Source organism: Mangifera indica, chromosome 3, assembly GCF_011075055.1.
Source record: "Mangifera indica cultivar Alphonso chromosome 3, CATAS_Mindica_2.1, whole genome shotgun sequence".
Lineage (NCBI taxonomy): Eukaryota > Viridiplantae > Streptophyta > Magnoliopsida > Sapindales > Anacardiaceae > Mangifera > Mangifera indica.
The window spans coordinates 10,744,216-10,760,915 of NC_058139.1; the positions used below are offsets into that span (position 1 = coordinate 10,744,216).

At 32.6% G+C, this 16,700-nt stretch overlaps 3 protein-coding genes across 6 annotated transcripts; 2 read left to right on the forward strand and 1 right to left on the reverse strand.

The window, feature by feature from the left end:
* Nucleotides 1-1,812: 1,812 nt before the first annotated feature.
* Nucleotides 1,813-7,632, forward strand: LOC123211218 (phospholipase D gamma 1-like). 2 transcript variants are annotated; one of them, XM_044629805.1, is made up of 11 exons: nucleotides 1,813-2,037; nucleotides 2,618-3,620; nucleotides 4,471-4,587; nucleotides 4,942-5,136; nucleotides 5,249-5,497; nucleotides 5,608-5,676; nucleotides 5,782-5,929; nucleotides 6,143-6,291; nucleotides 6,422-6,598; nucleotides 6,723-6,920; nucleotides 7,045-7,632. In XM_044629805.1, exons 2-11 carry the CDS (start codon nucleotides 2,658-2,660, stop codon nucleotides 7,336-7,338), a joined length of 2,559 nt encoding a protein of 852 aa, XP_044485740.1. In that variant the 5' UTR covers nucleotides 1,813-2,037; nucleotides 2,618-2,657; the 3' UTR covers nucleotides 7,339-7,632. The 2 variants fall into 2 exon arrangements, with proteins under 2 accessions (XP_044485740.1, XP_044485741.1); XM_044629806.1 differs by lacking the exon at nucleotides 1,813-2,037 and adding an exon at nucleotides 2,049-2,343.
* Nucleotides 7,633-10,560: 2,928 nt separating this feature from the next.
* On the forward strand, nucleotides 10,561-12,483 carry LOC123211219 (bifunctional dTDP-4-dehydrorhamnose 3,5-epimerase/dTDP-4-dehydrorhamnose reductase-like). The gene is made up of 2 exons (XM_044629807.1): nucleotides 10,561-11,074; nucleotides 11,658-12,483. Exons 1-2 carry the CDS (start codon nucleotides 10,622-10,624, stop codon nucleotides 12,108-12,110), a joined length of 906 nt encoding a protein of 301 aa, XP_044485742.1. The 5' UTR covers nucleotides 10,561-10,621; the 3' UTR covers nucleotides 12,111-12,483.
* Nucleotides 12,484-14,151: 1,668 nt separating this feature from the next.
* Nucleotides 14,152-15,491, reverse strand: LOC123211031 (cucumisin-like). Of its 3 annotated transcripts, none has more exons than XM_044629539.1 (4): nucleotides 15,322-15,491; nucleotides 15,133-15,230; nucleotides 14,870-15,036; nucleotides 14,152-14,706 (listed from the first exon to the last, which is right to left on the reverse strand). In XM_044629539.1, the coding sequence occupies exons 1-4, from the start codon at nucleotides 15,463-15,465 to the stop codon at nucleotides 14,669-14,671; spliced, it is 447 nt and encodes a 148-aa protein (XP_044485474.1). In that variant the 5' UTR covers nucleotides 15,466-15,491; the 3' UTR covers nucleotides 14,152-14,668. The 3 variants fall into 3 exon arrangements, with proteins under 3 accessions (XP_044485474.1, XP_044485473.1, XP_044485471.1); XM_044629538.1 differs by having other exon boundaries at nucleotides 14,835-15,036; XM_044629536.1 differs by having other exon boundaries at nucleotides 14,152-15,036.
* Between the last annotated feature and the right edge of the window lie 1,209 nt (nucleotides 15,492-16,700).

A 16,700-nucleotide genomic window follows, 5' to 3' on the forward strand; every position in this document is an offset into this window, starting at 1 on the left:
CAGAAAAATTGAGTTTTCAATTGGGCTTAGAGAGTGGAAGTAATGATTTTAAATTAATGATTAGAGATTTGTCCCTATGGACAAATTTTGTGATAAATGAGAAGGCACCATTTCTTGAGACAACTATATATATATAATATATATATAAATTTATATACTTTAATAATTTTGTATATTTGAATATTAATAAGTTAAAGAGAATTTTACTCAAATAATATTAGGCAGTCCTTACAGCTACAACCATAGTAATTAAATCATGTGTTATATTATGTATCAAAAATTTATTTTTTTTATATCGTATATCAAGTATTATATTATATTATATTATATAATTTTAAAAAAATAAAATAATTAAAAATATATAATTGTCATTATTTTCGAAAATATCACAAATATTTTTAAAAATTTAAAATTTTTTATATACACCTCTAATATATCATCATTTTTTCTAAAAAATATATAAATTCGTATTAATAATATATATTATATCGTATTAATTTAATACACTTTATGATATATATCATTTCCTATCAATATTATATCGTACCATAGAATATTATTAACTATGACCACAACCCATTAAATGGGCTATTTTTTAAAAACTAATCCACTCTCAAATGTATTTATTCTTTTCGCTTCTTCTTTAATCGAGCAAGGACACGCATCGTTTTTCCATTCTTTTGTTGTGATATTTTGTTCAATCCCTCTAAAAGTTGTTACCCACAATCACGTCTGGACCAACATAAATTAAGATTTTAGACCACGTGGTTATCTAAGTTCGTGACATGACACACCCTTTCGACAAACAACACTATATAATCATCCAATTTTAGAAAATAAATGTGTGACACGAGTAAAATTATATATATAAATAAATTTTATAAATTATTTATATAAACTTAAGTAATAATATTTGATTGGATAATATAATTATTTTTTTATTTCAAAATTGAGGTTATTTAAAAAAAATAACTTATATCAGTATTGTTAAATGACATAAATAGATACACGTTTTATATGTATCATCATATAATTAAATGATTTTGAATTAAAAATAAAATACTCTTAATCATATGATAAATATATATCTATTTGTATATTTAAAAATACTTATATAATATCACTCTAATTATATTTATAATATCTTACTTATCTTGATACATAAACATGAATTAAATTGACCTCATTTAAAGTATGTATTACAATATCCATTATAAACAATTGTTTTGTATGAAAAACATAAAAGCTTTGAAAATTGGCCCAAGGGTTTATTCCCACCCAAGGCTCCCTCGTTTATCAAGTTTTCATCTTTTAATTTTAAAAATTTCTTTTATCCACCTATAGACCGTTAAGTTTAATAATTTTAAAAAAGTAAAATTGTTATTTTATCTATAATATTAAAAATAAACTAAAATTTTATTTTATTTTATTTCCTCTTCTTGTCCTGAATCATCAACCAAAAAAGAGAGAGATGAGAAGAGAGATAACGCGTTTGGAGGGAAAGATTGTGGGAGAGAGATGGTATCGATGGAGTGGTTGGAGATTGAAAAATAACTCTAAGAAAAAAATATTATTTTTTAAACTTTAACATAGAGAAAATTATTATTTTGTAAAGTTTAAAAAAAATATAAGATAAAATTTTAAAAATAATAAATTTAATTAACTTTAAATTGTGAAAATTCCATAAAACAAACATATTTGAGTGGGAGTACGCCCCTAGGAGAGTTTTGATTTTGAAGGCAGAGTCAGGACCCAACTATTACCCGTGTGTTAAAACGACTTTTAACTGTCAGAATCAGAAGCTTCGTGCGAGGTTATCTTCCGCCAAAACTAGCCCGGCCACTGCCAGCCATTCACTATTGAGGTCAAACAGAGGCTTTCTCGTTTCTTCACAAGACAAGGAAGAAATTACAAAAATCAAAACGCGGCACAACAATGTACGGAACTTTCAAAGCAATTAAACAAGCTTTCAAGTCTTCTCTTTCATTCGTCTTCACATTACCAAACTCATTCAACTGTCTTCCTCTTGATTGACCGGTATATATTTTGAAGTAATGCATATTTTAAAGTATGATTTCCTGTTTATCTTTCTAATTATTCAGCAGTACAGCTCAATTCCTTGTTTAGTTAATCTTATCTTTTTCTTTTCAATTTAGCAGCCTGCCCTTCTCTCTTTTACCAATTCAACTCTTGAATAATCTCAAAATTTCTCTTTTATGCATTTAAAGACCCACAAGTCTCTTCTGCAATCTCAGTTTTTTTTTTCCCTTTGGTTTTCTTATTTTTTCCATCTATTAGTCAGAATTACTCATCTGGGTAGTCTTTGTTTCTCCTTCTTGTAATGTAAGTGCCAAGGTTTAACTTACTAATTCATTATTCAGCCATCTGTTTCATGGGTGATAACAATTTTTCTGTTGCAGACTAAACAAACTGATTCAGCTCCTAGCTTAAAGGATTTTTTTTTTTATTAGGTCTGTCAAAATTGTTGTTTGGGGCTGTCACTTTCTTGTGTCGTATTGTTTGAATTTGCTTCATCAGAGTCAGAATCATTTATTGTTATTTCTTTTGGTTATTACATAATTTTATACATAATCCTTACATCGATTTCAATTTCCAGCCTATAATCAAGTGGTAAGGAGTGAGGTGTGCCATATAAGATGGATACCCGTCCGATTTATGCAGAAATGATGTCATTTGGAGGTTCACATCATGGCCAAGGTCAACAAGTTTTGCCTTTTGAGACCAGTAAAGGGTCTCTAAAAGTTATGCTTTTACATGGAAATTTAGATATTTGGATCAAGGAGGCTAAAAACCTCCCAAACATGGATATGTTCCACAAGAAACTTGGTGACATGTTTGGAAAGTTCAATGTGAAGATAAGCAGCAAAATTGAGGGTCATATGGCTCAGAAGATAACCAGTGATCCTTACGTCACTGTCTCGGTTGCTGGTGCTGTAGTTGCCAGGACTTTTGTGATTAGTAATAGTGAAAACCCAGTTTGGAGGCAGCATTTCCATATTCCTGTTGCGCATCATGCTGCAGAAGTGCACTTTGTTGTTAAAGATAGTGATATTGTTGGCTCCCAAATTATGGGCGCTGTGGGGATACCCGTGGAGCAATTATACTCAGGTACAAGAGTTGAGGGACTATTTCCTATCCTTAACTCAGGTGGAAAGCCCTGCAAGGATGGAGCTGTACTAAATTTGTCAATTCGGTACTCCCCTGTTGAGCAACTGAGCCATTATCACAGGGGAGTTGGTTCAGGCCCTGATGACAATGGAGTTCCTGGCACATACTTTCCTCTTAGGAGAGGTGGTAAAGTTACACTATATCAAGATGCTCATGTTCATGAGGGTTGCCTGCCAGATTTGAAGCTCGAAGGTGGTGTCCATTTCAATCAAGCAGGTTGTTGGGAGGACATCTATAATGCCATAAGTCGGGCACGTCGATTGATTTACATTGCAGGGTGGTCTGTCTACCATACAGTTAGATTAGTTCGAGATGGTAGTAATGCATACACGTTAGGGGATCTTCTAAAGACTAAGTCACAGGAAGGTGTTAGAGTGCTACTCCTTGTGTGGGATGATCCTACTTCTAGAAGGATTTTGGGATACAAAACGGTGAGAAACCAAGGCTAGTTTTCTTTTTCGCTGGTTTTCATTTTCTAAATACAAATCTTGCATTAGTTAGTGGACTATAAATTGGAATGATTTGCACTTTTCTTTTGTTTTAGGTTTTTCCTTCCAAAATAACTGTAAAATCTTGAATGCAGCAACCTTATTTTAGGACATCGATTTACTCAGAGTTGGATAGCCAACTGCCATGCGATTGCAGGTTTGATCTTTGCCCTCCCAATTAAAAAGGGCCAAGATAGCGATTCTTGTATCTTTAGGACTGATGCTGGTGGATGATGCTAAAATTGGAACTGACAGTCAATTTAAGTGAATCAATTTCTGTAGCAATGGACATTTTGCGATTTCAACATGCATTGTTTCGCCATGCTTTATTGGTGTTATTCAGGTTTTGTGAGTTAGAATAAAGTACCAAGATGAAAGATGCCGATTTTCAAATTTGAATCACAATTAATGTGTTTCAATCTACAATACATCATGTAATGATATGGCCTATTTCAAGCTCAGAGTACCATAACTTGCATATTACTTTGGTGTATGCTGTCATATTCATTTGCATACCTCTCATTTATCACTAATCCCATTTCCTCTTAATGTGATCCATATATATAGCTGGAAGAGGAAGGTATAATTCAATTTATGTGCGGAGCTAAGTAGCTTCCATGATTTGCATATGCTTTTCTCTATTTCCAATCTTCCTTTAGATTTGATAAATTATAATATGATATGTTCTTCTGTTTTCCCATAATTGAACCTTTGCATGCTTCTGAAATGTTGAAAATAGTAATTGCCTGTGTTGCCTCATCACTAGGCACTCAACAATTTATATGATTTGTAGGAAGGGATCATGAGCACAAGTGATGAGGAGACTCGCCGTTTTTTCAAACACTCTTCAGTGCAAGTTTTACTTTGCCCCCGATCTGCTGGAGAAGGACATAGCTGGTTCAAAAAGCAGGTTGGATATTTCTACACACTATTTTTTATAAAATTCATCATCTTATTTATTGCATAAATCTAGTTTGTGCTCCTTCATGGGAAAGTACAGTTAATGTGTTAAGTTCCATCTAAGTGAAGTGTTGAACTTGTTTGTATTTGGTGACTGGTTAGCTGATTCTAAAATGGTCGGCTAGCAGGCTTGAGTTTGTGGGAATAGCAGTAGATAACTTATTATTCACCTGGATAATATTTTTTGGTCATATGGCTTACATATGAAAATTAAATTAACTTGTAACATAACCTTCTGATTACTCTATAATCTTAATTTATCTTCTAATGACATGAGCTTTTCAAATGAACATTTTACTTGCAGGAAGTTGAGGCAATCTATACACATCACCAGAAAACTGTGATTGTGGATGCTGATGCTGGACAATTCAGGAGGAAGATCATTGCCTTTGTTGGAGGTCTTGATTTGTGCAAGGGTCGATATGATACTCCGAAACATCCTCTTTTTAAGACTTTAAAAACTGTGCACCAGGATGACTTTTATAACCCTTCATTCATGGTAAACATTTAATTGATGAATTATTGAATTCAGTTTACATGTTTCTTTTGTATGAACTAATCCTTGATAAATGATCAAATTTGTTCCAAATTTCTTTATAATTCCTGATCAGGAGCCTAAAGCTGATGGTCCAAGAGAACCATGGCATGACTTACACTGCCAAATTGATGGTCCAGCTGCATACGATATCCTTACCAATTTTGCGGAGCGTTGGTTAAAGGCTTCTAAGCCTCATGGCCTTCAGAAGCTTACGACTTCAACTGATGATGCATTACTCAAGCTTGAAAGAATTCCTGAAATAATTGGGTTGACAGAAGCTTCTTGCCTAAGTGAGAAAGATCCAGAGACTTGGCATGTTCAGGTATACTGGATGCCAATCTGATGCTGGTTTTAAATTTCCAATATTTACCTCTCTTTTTTAATTAACATCAGTGTTTTTTTCTTTTTTGCTAAATTTAACAATACTCCCAGGTTTTTCGTTCAATTGATTCAAATTCTGTGGAAGGATTTCCAGATGACCCCAAAGAGGGCACAAGGATGGTGAGACTAACATTTTTTTCATCTTACTTATCGCATTTTAGATCAATTAGTATGTTCACAATGAATTACAAGTGCTAATTAACTAACATGTTGGTATTGTGACAGAACTTGGTATGTGGGAAGAATGTTCTCATAGACATGAGTATTCATACAGCATATGTCAAGGCAATCAGGGCTGCCCAACATTTCATATATATCGAGAACCAGTACTTTCTTGGCTCATCATATAATTGGGATTCTCACAAAGATCTAGGTGAGGAACTTTATAGCCATTGCTAAAAATGAAGGAACATTTCAGTTATTTACAGAAAGAATGGAAATAGACAGAAAAGAAAAACAAAAAGTTATATATCAGAGAGTTTGTTGTAATGTCATCTCAGCTTTCCTTTTTCGTTTACTATTAACTCAATGTCAAATATCAAAAATCAAAAACTACATAGTCAAAAGCATGTCTTTATATTTTCAGGTGCAAACAATCTAATACCAATGGAGATTGCTCTTAAAATTGCCAACAAAATCAGAGCAAATGAGAGGTTTGCTGCATATATTCTCATACCAATGTGGCCAGAAGGTGTTACTACAAGCGCTCCTATTCAAAGGATTCTCTATTGGCAGGTAAACTTCTGTTGCTATTTACAAAGTACTCTGAACAATATCATTAGAAGCAATTTCCATTTTGATAATATTTATGCTTGTTGCACCATAATTGGGTTCACTAATGCATCTGTTCAATTGATTTTTGCAGCATAAAACCATGCAAATGATGTATGAAACCATTTACAAGGCTCTGGTGGAGGTTGGGCTTGAGAATAAATATGAGCCACAAGACTATTTAAATTTCTTTTGCCTTGGCAATCGTGAGCCATCAGACGGGGTAGATGGTTCCAATGCTAAAAAATGCAATGCAGCAAACATGCCACAGGTATCTTTCAATTTTTCATGAACTGTCAACTTTAACTTTGTTAAGCAAAAATATTTCAAGCTCAAATCTTCAATCATGTTTTCACCTAATTTACTTGTTGGGTAAATGTGTTATCTTGATTCAGGCACTCAGTAAGAAGAGTCAACGTTTTCAGATATATATTCACTCCAAAGGTATGATCGTGGATGATGAATATGTTATAATTGGATCAGCAAATATCAATCAGCGCTCCATGGAGGGCACCAGAGATACTGAAATAGCGATGGGCGCATATCAACCTCGCCACACCTGGTCAAGCAAACTCTCTAATCCACATGGCCAGGTTAGCTTGTTGATATCTTTTCTGGGCATTTGTCCATAGTTATATGTTAAATGTCGATACTGAGCAACTCAAATTCAAGTTAATAAAATATTTATGAAGAAAGCGTGTTGGTGAATGAGTGCAGGTGTATGGATATAGAATGTCACTGTGGGCAGAGCACACTGGAGCAATAGAGGAATGTTTTAATCGACCAGAAAGTGTAGGATGCGTAAGAAGAGTAAGGTCCCTGGGGGAACACAATTGGAAACAATATGCAGCTGAAGAGATAACAGAAATGAAGGGCCACCTTCTCAAATATCCCGTTGAAGTTGATCGGAGCGGCAAGGTGAAGCCTCTTCCTGGCATGGAAACGTTTCCGGATGTTGGTGGTAAGATATTGGGGTCTTTCATAGCCATTCAAGAGAATCTCACCATTTAATTAACTTATTCAGCTTACTCTTGTGTCCCTGGCCTCGCCTCCTGTGTTGAGCCCTCTGATGATGCCTTGATTTTTGTTAGCTGGCTCGTTTATTTAATGTTTTTTCTCCATCAGTTTGTTTGATATACATTTTTTTGATATATAGTTTTAGATGTTAAGGAACATGATATTTGTTTAAACGACAAACACCATGACAATCATTTACTGCTTCTAAGTAAGTTCAATGAAGGGCCTTACTCTTCCTGCAAATTCCAAAAACTCTCTAGAATTGAAACATTGCTCAATTTCTCTATATGTGCTCTGCCCACAGTGATATTCTATATCCATACTGTTGAGATTTTCATTAATTGATTGAAAATAGGTAGGTAGATGGATTGACGGATTAGTGGTAGGTACATCTTGATTTTGGGAAATTCATCTCTGAAATTTGACTATAAAGTTTCATTACAAAACATCAGTGAAAAATGGGATTTTCTCTTATTTTAATTTTGGAACAGAACCACTCTTTGAAGCCTTCGAAAATTGTCTGAGATGAAATCGTCCAAGAAAACCCAATTGAGGTTGTTGTAGAAATAAAGATTAAGGATGAATTTATTGGAATAGCCTTGACGCTGGTAGCAAATATATATACTGAAGGTAAGAGTTTAAATATTTATACACCTGTTTATAGTAGTTTTTGGGTAATTGATTCTGATGCTACAAATTACCGACAAATGTCATCCCCTAAACCATTTTTACAAAAAACATTGTTTTCATCGCCAATGGTAACTTCAGAAAATGATCCTTTAACTCTTAAATGAGTTTTGATCTTGATAATTAATAAATTATGTTTATTCAAAAGTTTTATGACACTTTATCAATGCGTTTTGAGTGTTTTCAAAAAAGTTAAACATGTTTAATTAGCGAATTTAGTGATATTATCCTTCGAAGAATGATACTTCTAGAAAAGAGTATTACATTAGGGAATATCAACCTAATTTATACGGTAATATCTCTTATATATAATTTCATCTATAATTGCATGCACTTGCCATACACAGTCGTGCATCACTATAAAATTTTATATATGACACATTATCCACTTATTCAATGTGACATCAAATAAACAAATGTGCACCATTCATGAGCATTCGTTTATCTATTTAAAATTTAATTTTTTTAAATGCTTAATCAAATTCATAACTCATGCCACAATCAACATAACCCTTCATATGTCATGAAAAGACTAAGACATACCTATGTGTTAAATCCATCATGTTCATTTCGAATTCATCTTACATCATTTTAGAAAAAATCTCTTTAAATGGACTTGTTAATAACATCTAAAATGATATCATTAATATAAATTCTGACAATCAAGATATCTTATTTACGTCATCTAGTAAATAAGATGACATCTAATAAACAAGATGATTTTGTCTTTTTTGTAAAACCGTTGTTGATAAAAATAATTAATCTTTTATACCAAAATTTAGAAATATAAAAAGAATATATTACTAACTTGTGAAGCTATTTTGATGATGAATATGACTGAAAAAATAAAAAAAAACGAAGATTTGAAGTTGAAATCATCAAAAATCTATGAAGAATGTGAGAGATAGGAGGGGTCAGCGAGGTGAAAGTAATGAAAATAAGATACTCCCTATTTTAATAAGGGTAATTTTGGTAAAGTATTTTTATTGACTACAATTGTAAAACATAAAAGAAAATAAAAAAGAAAAAATTAATTTAATTAAAAATAATAATATATTTATAAATAATAATATATTATTATATAATTAAATAATTAAAAATAAAAAATAAAATAATATTTAATTATATGAGAATACATAATTATTTTTTTTATAAAATTATATGAAATATTATTATTTAATTAATTTCCAAAAGAAGATCCGTTGGTCCAGATTGGCTGGAATGTGTTGGCCCTGCCAGCTTTTCAGGGACCTAAAGCTGACGAGGCAATCTAGTTTAGCCAAAGCGTTGGTCAGTGTAACTACTGATAACTATATTCTTAATGCTTATGGTTATGCACATAATTATTTAATTATATAATAATATATTATTATTTATATAAAAAAATATAATATTATTTTAATTATAATTATAAATTATAAAATAATACTATAAATATATATTTTTAAATATATAAATTATATATTATTATATAATTAAATATTATTTTATTTTTAATTTAAAATCATTACATCATATTATTATGGCAAAAATTATTGCTAAACTTTATACTTGTTAGTTGGGTTTACCAAAAACTAAAATCTTGGAAATGAAAAAAACCCTTTTAAATATAACCCACAGAATGAGGAGTTGAATAACCTAACCTTATTTCCAAACACGTTTCACCCACTTCTCATCACTGTCCAAATTCAAATCTGAAAAGGAATAAAAACTACCTTAATAATTTATTTTTATTATTTAATTTATTAATAATAAAATATTATAATAATTTTATGTTATTAATAATAATATGTTAAATGATATAAATAGTTTTTTAATTATTAATTTTATTTTAAATATTAAAAAATTATCAAATTAATATTGATTTTAATATTATTTTATTTCTATTTATTAATTTTTTAAAACTAAAATATTTTATTTTTAATTAATATAATAAGTAATATAAAATATATTTTAAAATAATTATTTTTAAGGATATTTAAGTAAATAATATTTTAATACTTTTTTATTTTGAACAATATTATGTGTATCCATTTTTGGTACACAATTCATGTACACAGTGATGTGTCATCATGTAATTAGATGATTTTAAAACATGTATCACCATATGATAAAGAAATATCTAATCACATGATGACACCTTATTTGTGTACATAAATTATGTATAAAAAATAGGTATACATAGTTTTATTGTTTTATTTTTTAATCAAACACAATTATTATTTATACTTATCAATTTATCATTATTTATATTTACTAATTTTTATTAAATTTTATCAAATATAGTAATTATTATACCAATAATCTTACAGATATTCTATCTTCAAAATAATTTTTTATTTTAAAAAATAAAATATTACTCAAATTAAATATCCCTAAAAACTATTTTTCATTCCTCTAACCAAAAAATAGTTAAACGAAAATAAAATAATGACCACATTTATATTTATTACAGGACCCCGACGTCATATTTTCACAGAAACACAAACAGACAAACAAAACATTTATATAAATAGAAGCCTTCTGCTTCCGGCAGATCCGATCTCCATACTCGCTTACTCAAATCTCCACTTTTTCAATACTTTGTACCATGGGCTTCCCAGCTAACGGCTCTGATGGCGCCAAACCACTCAAGTTCTTGATCTATGGCCGTACAGGCTGGATCGGTGGCCTCCTTGGCAAGCTCTGCCAAGCTCAAGGCATTGACTTTGTATACGGTGCCGGTCGCCTCGAGAACCGCGCTTCACTCGAAGCCGACATAGCTGCTGTGAAGCCCACTCACGTCTTCAACGCTGCTGGCGTCACCGGCAGGCCTAATGTGGATTGGTGCGAATCACATAAGGTCGAGACTATCCGAACTAATGTGGTTGGTACTCTTACGCTTGCGGACGTTTGCAGAGAGAAAGGTTTGGTTTTGATTAATTATGCCACTGGTTGTATCTTCGAATACGATGCGGATCACCCGCTTGGATCGGGTATTGGATTCAAGGAGGAAGATACTCCGAATTTTGTTGGATCTTTCTACTCCAAGACCAAGGCCATGGTATGCTCTAAATCTCAGATTTTGGTTTATAATTTTATCATATAGGATTTGATTGATATGCATAAATATGTGCTAGATCTGAATATTTGTATATGGGATCTTACTCCTTTTGTTATCTACACTTTGATTCATTGAGGAACTTGCATTTACACTCCCATTTTAGCTTGCTTAATGATAGGATACTTGTCCTCTCCTAGATTGCCATGCTTAAGAAAGAGTTTCATTCGCAAAACATTGAGATTGCATGCTTAACCGTTGAGGCTAGTGTCAAATTTCATTTCCTTTTGCTTCTTTTTCAATTGACATGATCCAACTTTAAATTCAGTCCAATGGGCTAGATATATAAGTTACCGTGCTTAGGGCAATGAATCTCAATTTCAAGCTTATGTCATTGTGAAGATCTTAGCTGTAGTATTTGGAAATAAGATAGGCACATCTTGTTCAGTTAAAAAATGTGTGAAAGGTTACAAATTGTATACTGTTTAGTCCGTTTGAGTTCTTTTTCTAACAAAAAAGAAGAAATCTATGTGATTGTTAGAGCTTGCCTGGTTGTTCTGATTGGTAGTTTACTGATATATGAGAGGTGGAGGATCTGCTGAAGAATTATGAGAATGTGTGTACATTGCGTGTGAGGATGCCAATCTCATCCGATTTTGCCAATCCCCGCAACTTCATCACAAAGATCACTCGATATGATAAGGTAGTCAACATTCCAAACTCAATGACTATTTTGGATGAACTCCTTCCAATTTCCATTGAAATGGCAAAGAGAAACCTTACTGGAATTTGGAACTTTACAAATCCTGGAGTAGTCAGCCACAATGAGATCTTAGAGATGTATCGGAAGTACATTAACCCTACATTCACTTGGAAAAATTTTACTCTTGAAGAGCAAGCAAAGGTGATCATTGCCCCGAGGAGCAACAATGAGCTTGATGCCAGCAAATTGAAGGAGGAGTTTCCCGAGCTCCTGTCCATTAAGGATTCCCTCATCAAATATGTGTTCCAGCCAAATAAGAAGACTGCCTTAGATTGAGAATTTTAGGTTTGAATTTTTAAGTTTCCTTATTTATTTAATTTAGTTTTGCAGGTTGATGTGATGTTAATGCTATATGGATTCTTCTTTCCACATAACATACATGATTGTTCCTATTTGTATCTGAATGATTCGTTCACAAATAAAATACTCAGATGTCAAGTTATAAATAAGTATTTGTAAGTTGATTGGCTGTGGACAGCATTTGCTGAGGATTGCACGTCTCTGATCTTCAGCTTTCCCTAGAACATGATGTAATTTTACAAATATATGCTATTGCCCCCTGTTTGGACTGTCAAACAGATAAAAAGAGATAGCACATTACTTGATGTACCCATTTGTATTTATGTAATAGAATGTTTGGTTTTTTTTACATTCCCAGCCAAGTTTAAAAGGTCTCTCTCTCTGCATTTTTTTTTCTTACATTTATGTACAATTCTTTTTGTTTACATGAGCATTTGATCTGTACAATGTCAAAAGATCTGTTAAGTTGATTTCTGGGGAAAGAAATTACAATTGATGCCACAATTTTGTATGTTACGGGACAAGTGTTATCAGTTTAGTTACCATTTAGTTGTTGCAAAATCTTTCTTCAAAGAGCAATGTTATGCATACTCATTTTGAGTATATAAATCAGTGCATACTTTATGTGTGTTATCATATAATTGAGTGTTATTTTATCTTAATTCAAAATCACTCAATCACCTGATGACACACATTAAATATGTGTCTATTTGTATATTCAAAGTGGGTATGTATAGTTTTATTGATCTTGAAATGCAATGGCTTCATAGAAGCAGATTCTCCTTGGAAGAACTATATTTTTACCTTGACAAAAAAGAAAAGAAGTTGCCTGTCTTTATGCTTCCGACAGTGGTTGGTGCAGACATGCGAGCAAAAGCAGGGTAGCTCTAGGTGGCAAATCCTTATTTACTTTCATAGTAATTATTCTGTCATTGCCAATAGCTAGCAATCAGATGAGACTTTTGTTTTGTAGGAATGATGATGCCATTGTTCTGTCATGTTCAATACCAAAATTCGCTTCATTAATACCCACTACTCAAAAGTCAGGAACATGATGAGATAAAACAACTAGGAGGTCTCTGTTTTTTAAACCACAAAAATGTGATCCAATCCAAGCATGAATCATCTGTTATTATTTTTGTGATCTGGTGTTCTTGCAGCTGAATAAGATTATAATCTAATGATTATTGACATATGCATAGTTGTTTGATTGATTTTGTTTATTTTTCCTTTATTTCAAATGATGGTTTGAAGTTGAAATTATTAGATAGAACTCAAGATGCTTAAATATATATTACTAGTTACAATATAAGGTCTTATCACCCATGAAAGGCAAGAGAGCATAGCATGTTATTGTTCAAGCTAGTAAAGTTACATTTTCTTTTCTCTTCGAATAATTTAGCTTAATTGTTAACTCTGTAAGGTAATGCTCTCAAGAAAAGAAAAAGAAAACTTTCGGCTAAAATAAAAAAGTCCCAAGGAAACTGGTTCTGAGGTCATTTTCTCTGTCGGTATAATAAAAGAGTTGAAGAAGTTATTGTTCAAGTATTAAGTTCATGGATTCTCAGAAGTTCAAAATCCAATTAACAAGCATTGCGGTAACGCTAAGCATTTTAAAGCGGAAACTAATGGAACAGAGTAACCAATTGCTTCTGTGATTTATAGAGAGATGCCAATGGCAGTGTTATTTACAGTCTTATTTCCATCTTGTAGAAGCAGTTCAAAGTTTATATGCCATCATCTGAGGACGGAAACTGCATTATTGATAGGTTTTAGTGGCGTCCAAGGGTTAAGTTCTTGGTTTGTATGGAAGGTAGTGACCGACCCAGAATACAAATATAGGAGGGTTAATTTCAAAAAAAAGTTAATTAAGAAATAATAAAATTTAAAAAAAGTCAGTATAAAATTTAAAAAAATATTTTAATATTTTTAATATATTAAACTATCAATTTTTCTAAACTTAAGAAGATATTAATTGACTAATTTTTTTTAAATGAAAAGATATTAAATTACTTTCTTTTTTTTGTAAAGTGATCCTTTTTAATCTCCTTATTGAAGGAGCCTTAAGTTTTCAGGTCTTTATACGATGGAACGATAAAGATGAAACAGGGAAAGAGAGAAGATACAAAATGCCACATTGGGCCTATCACTTGATGAAATCCACCTTCCCATATAATTGCACCTGCCTGACATAATTGGCTGCTGTGAAATCTTTGGACCTTTGACTGCCAATGTAAATGATTTCTTCTCCGACGATGAAGAATGACGACTCGACATTAAGACTAACATTAGGAGGCATGTGTGGTCTAGCAGCGTAGGGTAAGTTTGGTGAGCCAGCATTGGTCACTGTCCTGGTAAAAACACCCATAATCTCCTGGCCATCCAGCAAAGCTAGAGAGAATAATGGGCAATTAAGATCCCAAGCTCTTCCAGCCTATGTGCTGGAGCAAGCACTGCTGTTGTTGCCGGTAATCATTCTTTGATTGGTATCGTTATACCATTGCTTGAGAGGAATTAACTTTCTGTGATTTGTCTCATTTGCATCGTATTGCATCCACTGGGTTGAGATGACCTGAACCATATGCAAATTTGTGTCAATGAAATAGTACCAAGCAGCAAGAGACACTGATATAATATCAATTCATCAGCTATGGCATCGTCAAACGATGCCAGGATATTTGCATCCGATGACCAGCAAACCTTGAACATGGCAATCCCTGAATTGGGAACTCCACCTCTTGTTGTTCCATATGCTTGCCCATGGTAACTTGCATTAGGTACCTCCCTGCCTGCTGCTGTTGAGGAAGTGTGCGATCCATGCCCCTCAGTCTCTCTTGGAGACTGGAAATCGTTACTGCCATAATAGTTTATACTTTTGTAGTAGCGAGCTCCAATGATCTTACTGTGATTTCACTTATATTAATTCCATAAACTTCTTACAAAAATGAAGCACAAACGATCAATGTCACAGAGTATGGGAAGAAGAACAGAGCTTTACCTTTCGCAAATGAAGTTGGTACCTTGACAAATTCCTTTTGATTTAGAAGGTGGAACAGCGAATCTATGGTCAATGAAGCTCAGATTCCGGCCAAATTCCTGAAACAGAAAAAAAAAAATTAAAAGTTTCAGTATACTTACAACATCATCAACGATTTTCAGGAAAATGGAGTTGTATTTAAATGATTACTTGAGTCGAGCAGTCCAACAACGACATCGCCTTCTTGAGCAGCCCCAACCCTGGTTTAGGAGAAACCCAGGAAATCCCACGACCTATTGGGGCTGCGCGCTGGTCGGAGTTGGGTCCTGGGGATGGGCCGTTTTGGGTCGTCATATTAAGGGCGTGACAACCCAAGTCTAGTTCCAAGGCCTAGTCTTCCTTTTTTTTTTTTTAATTAAATATATACATGAATATAACAAAATGCAAGTCAAATGAATGTTGCTTTAAAATATAAATAAATAAATAATATACACTTTCCTTTTAACTATAAATACCCCTAAACACCTCCCATGTAGAGATGGCAACATGGTGAGATGAAATCAAATTTTCTATTATTTGTCTTTGTCCTTATTAGATAAAAATAGTTTTGTATTTATTTGTATTTGTCTTATAGAGAAATACTAATTCTCTTTCTTGTCATATTGGATCTTTGTCATCCCTAATGCATCATAATCTCCTAATATTGTCACCACAAAGATACCATTTAACAAGCCAACAATCTTCTCCACCAACCCACAAATCTTCATAGAGAAAGAGACTTTAACGATGAGGCAGTATATTGTTGTTCATTTTGATCAAGATACAATTGATGCACAAACTCCACTTGATTATAATCCACTAACATCTTCTTTCATATCATGGACTTTATAATGCACAACTTGTGTAATACTTACACGTATGTCTTAAGAGTATTTGGTTATTTTGTACAAGTTAAATTAAATAAAACTTTTTGTCTTAATAATTGGGCTAGAATGGTTATTCCATGTAGTGGAACACTATTTCATGGTAGAGGTTGTGGTTTCAAAAAAGAGAAACACACAATTTGAAGTAGTTTAAGTGGGAAGTAATTGTCTTAGTAGATAGTCCGTTCCATGTATATGAACACCTATTCTTTTAATTGAGTTCTCAAGGATTAAAAAAAGATTCAATGTGCTATGAGTGATAGTCGATAGACTTACCGAATCAATGTATTTTTCATAAGCGAAGGACATTCCTTCCACAAATCAACTCAATCAGATATATGTGAGGGAGGTAGTGAGATTGCATGAAGTGCTTATATCCATTATGTCAAATTAGGATATGAGGTTTGTATATGCATTTTGGAGGAGTTTGCAGAGGTCATTGGATACCAATTTTTCATTTAGTATTATGTATCATCCTCACATGGATGGTTAGATTGAGAGACCAATTAGATCATTGAAGACATCCTTCTAGCTTTTTGTATGAATCATAGGGTGAGTTAGGTAGACATAGTCTCTTTGATAGAGTTCGCTTATAATAACAATTATCAAACAATAATTAGAATGACGAATTATAATTCACTTTGTGGTAAGTCCCTTCTTCATTAG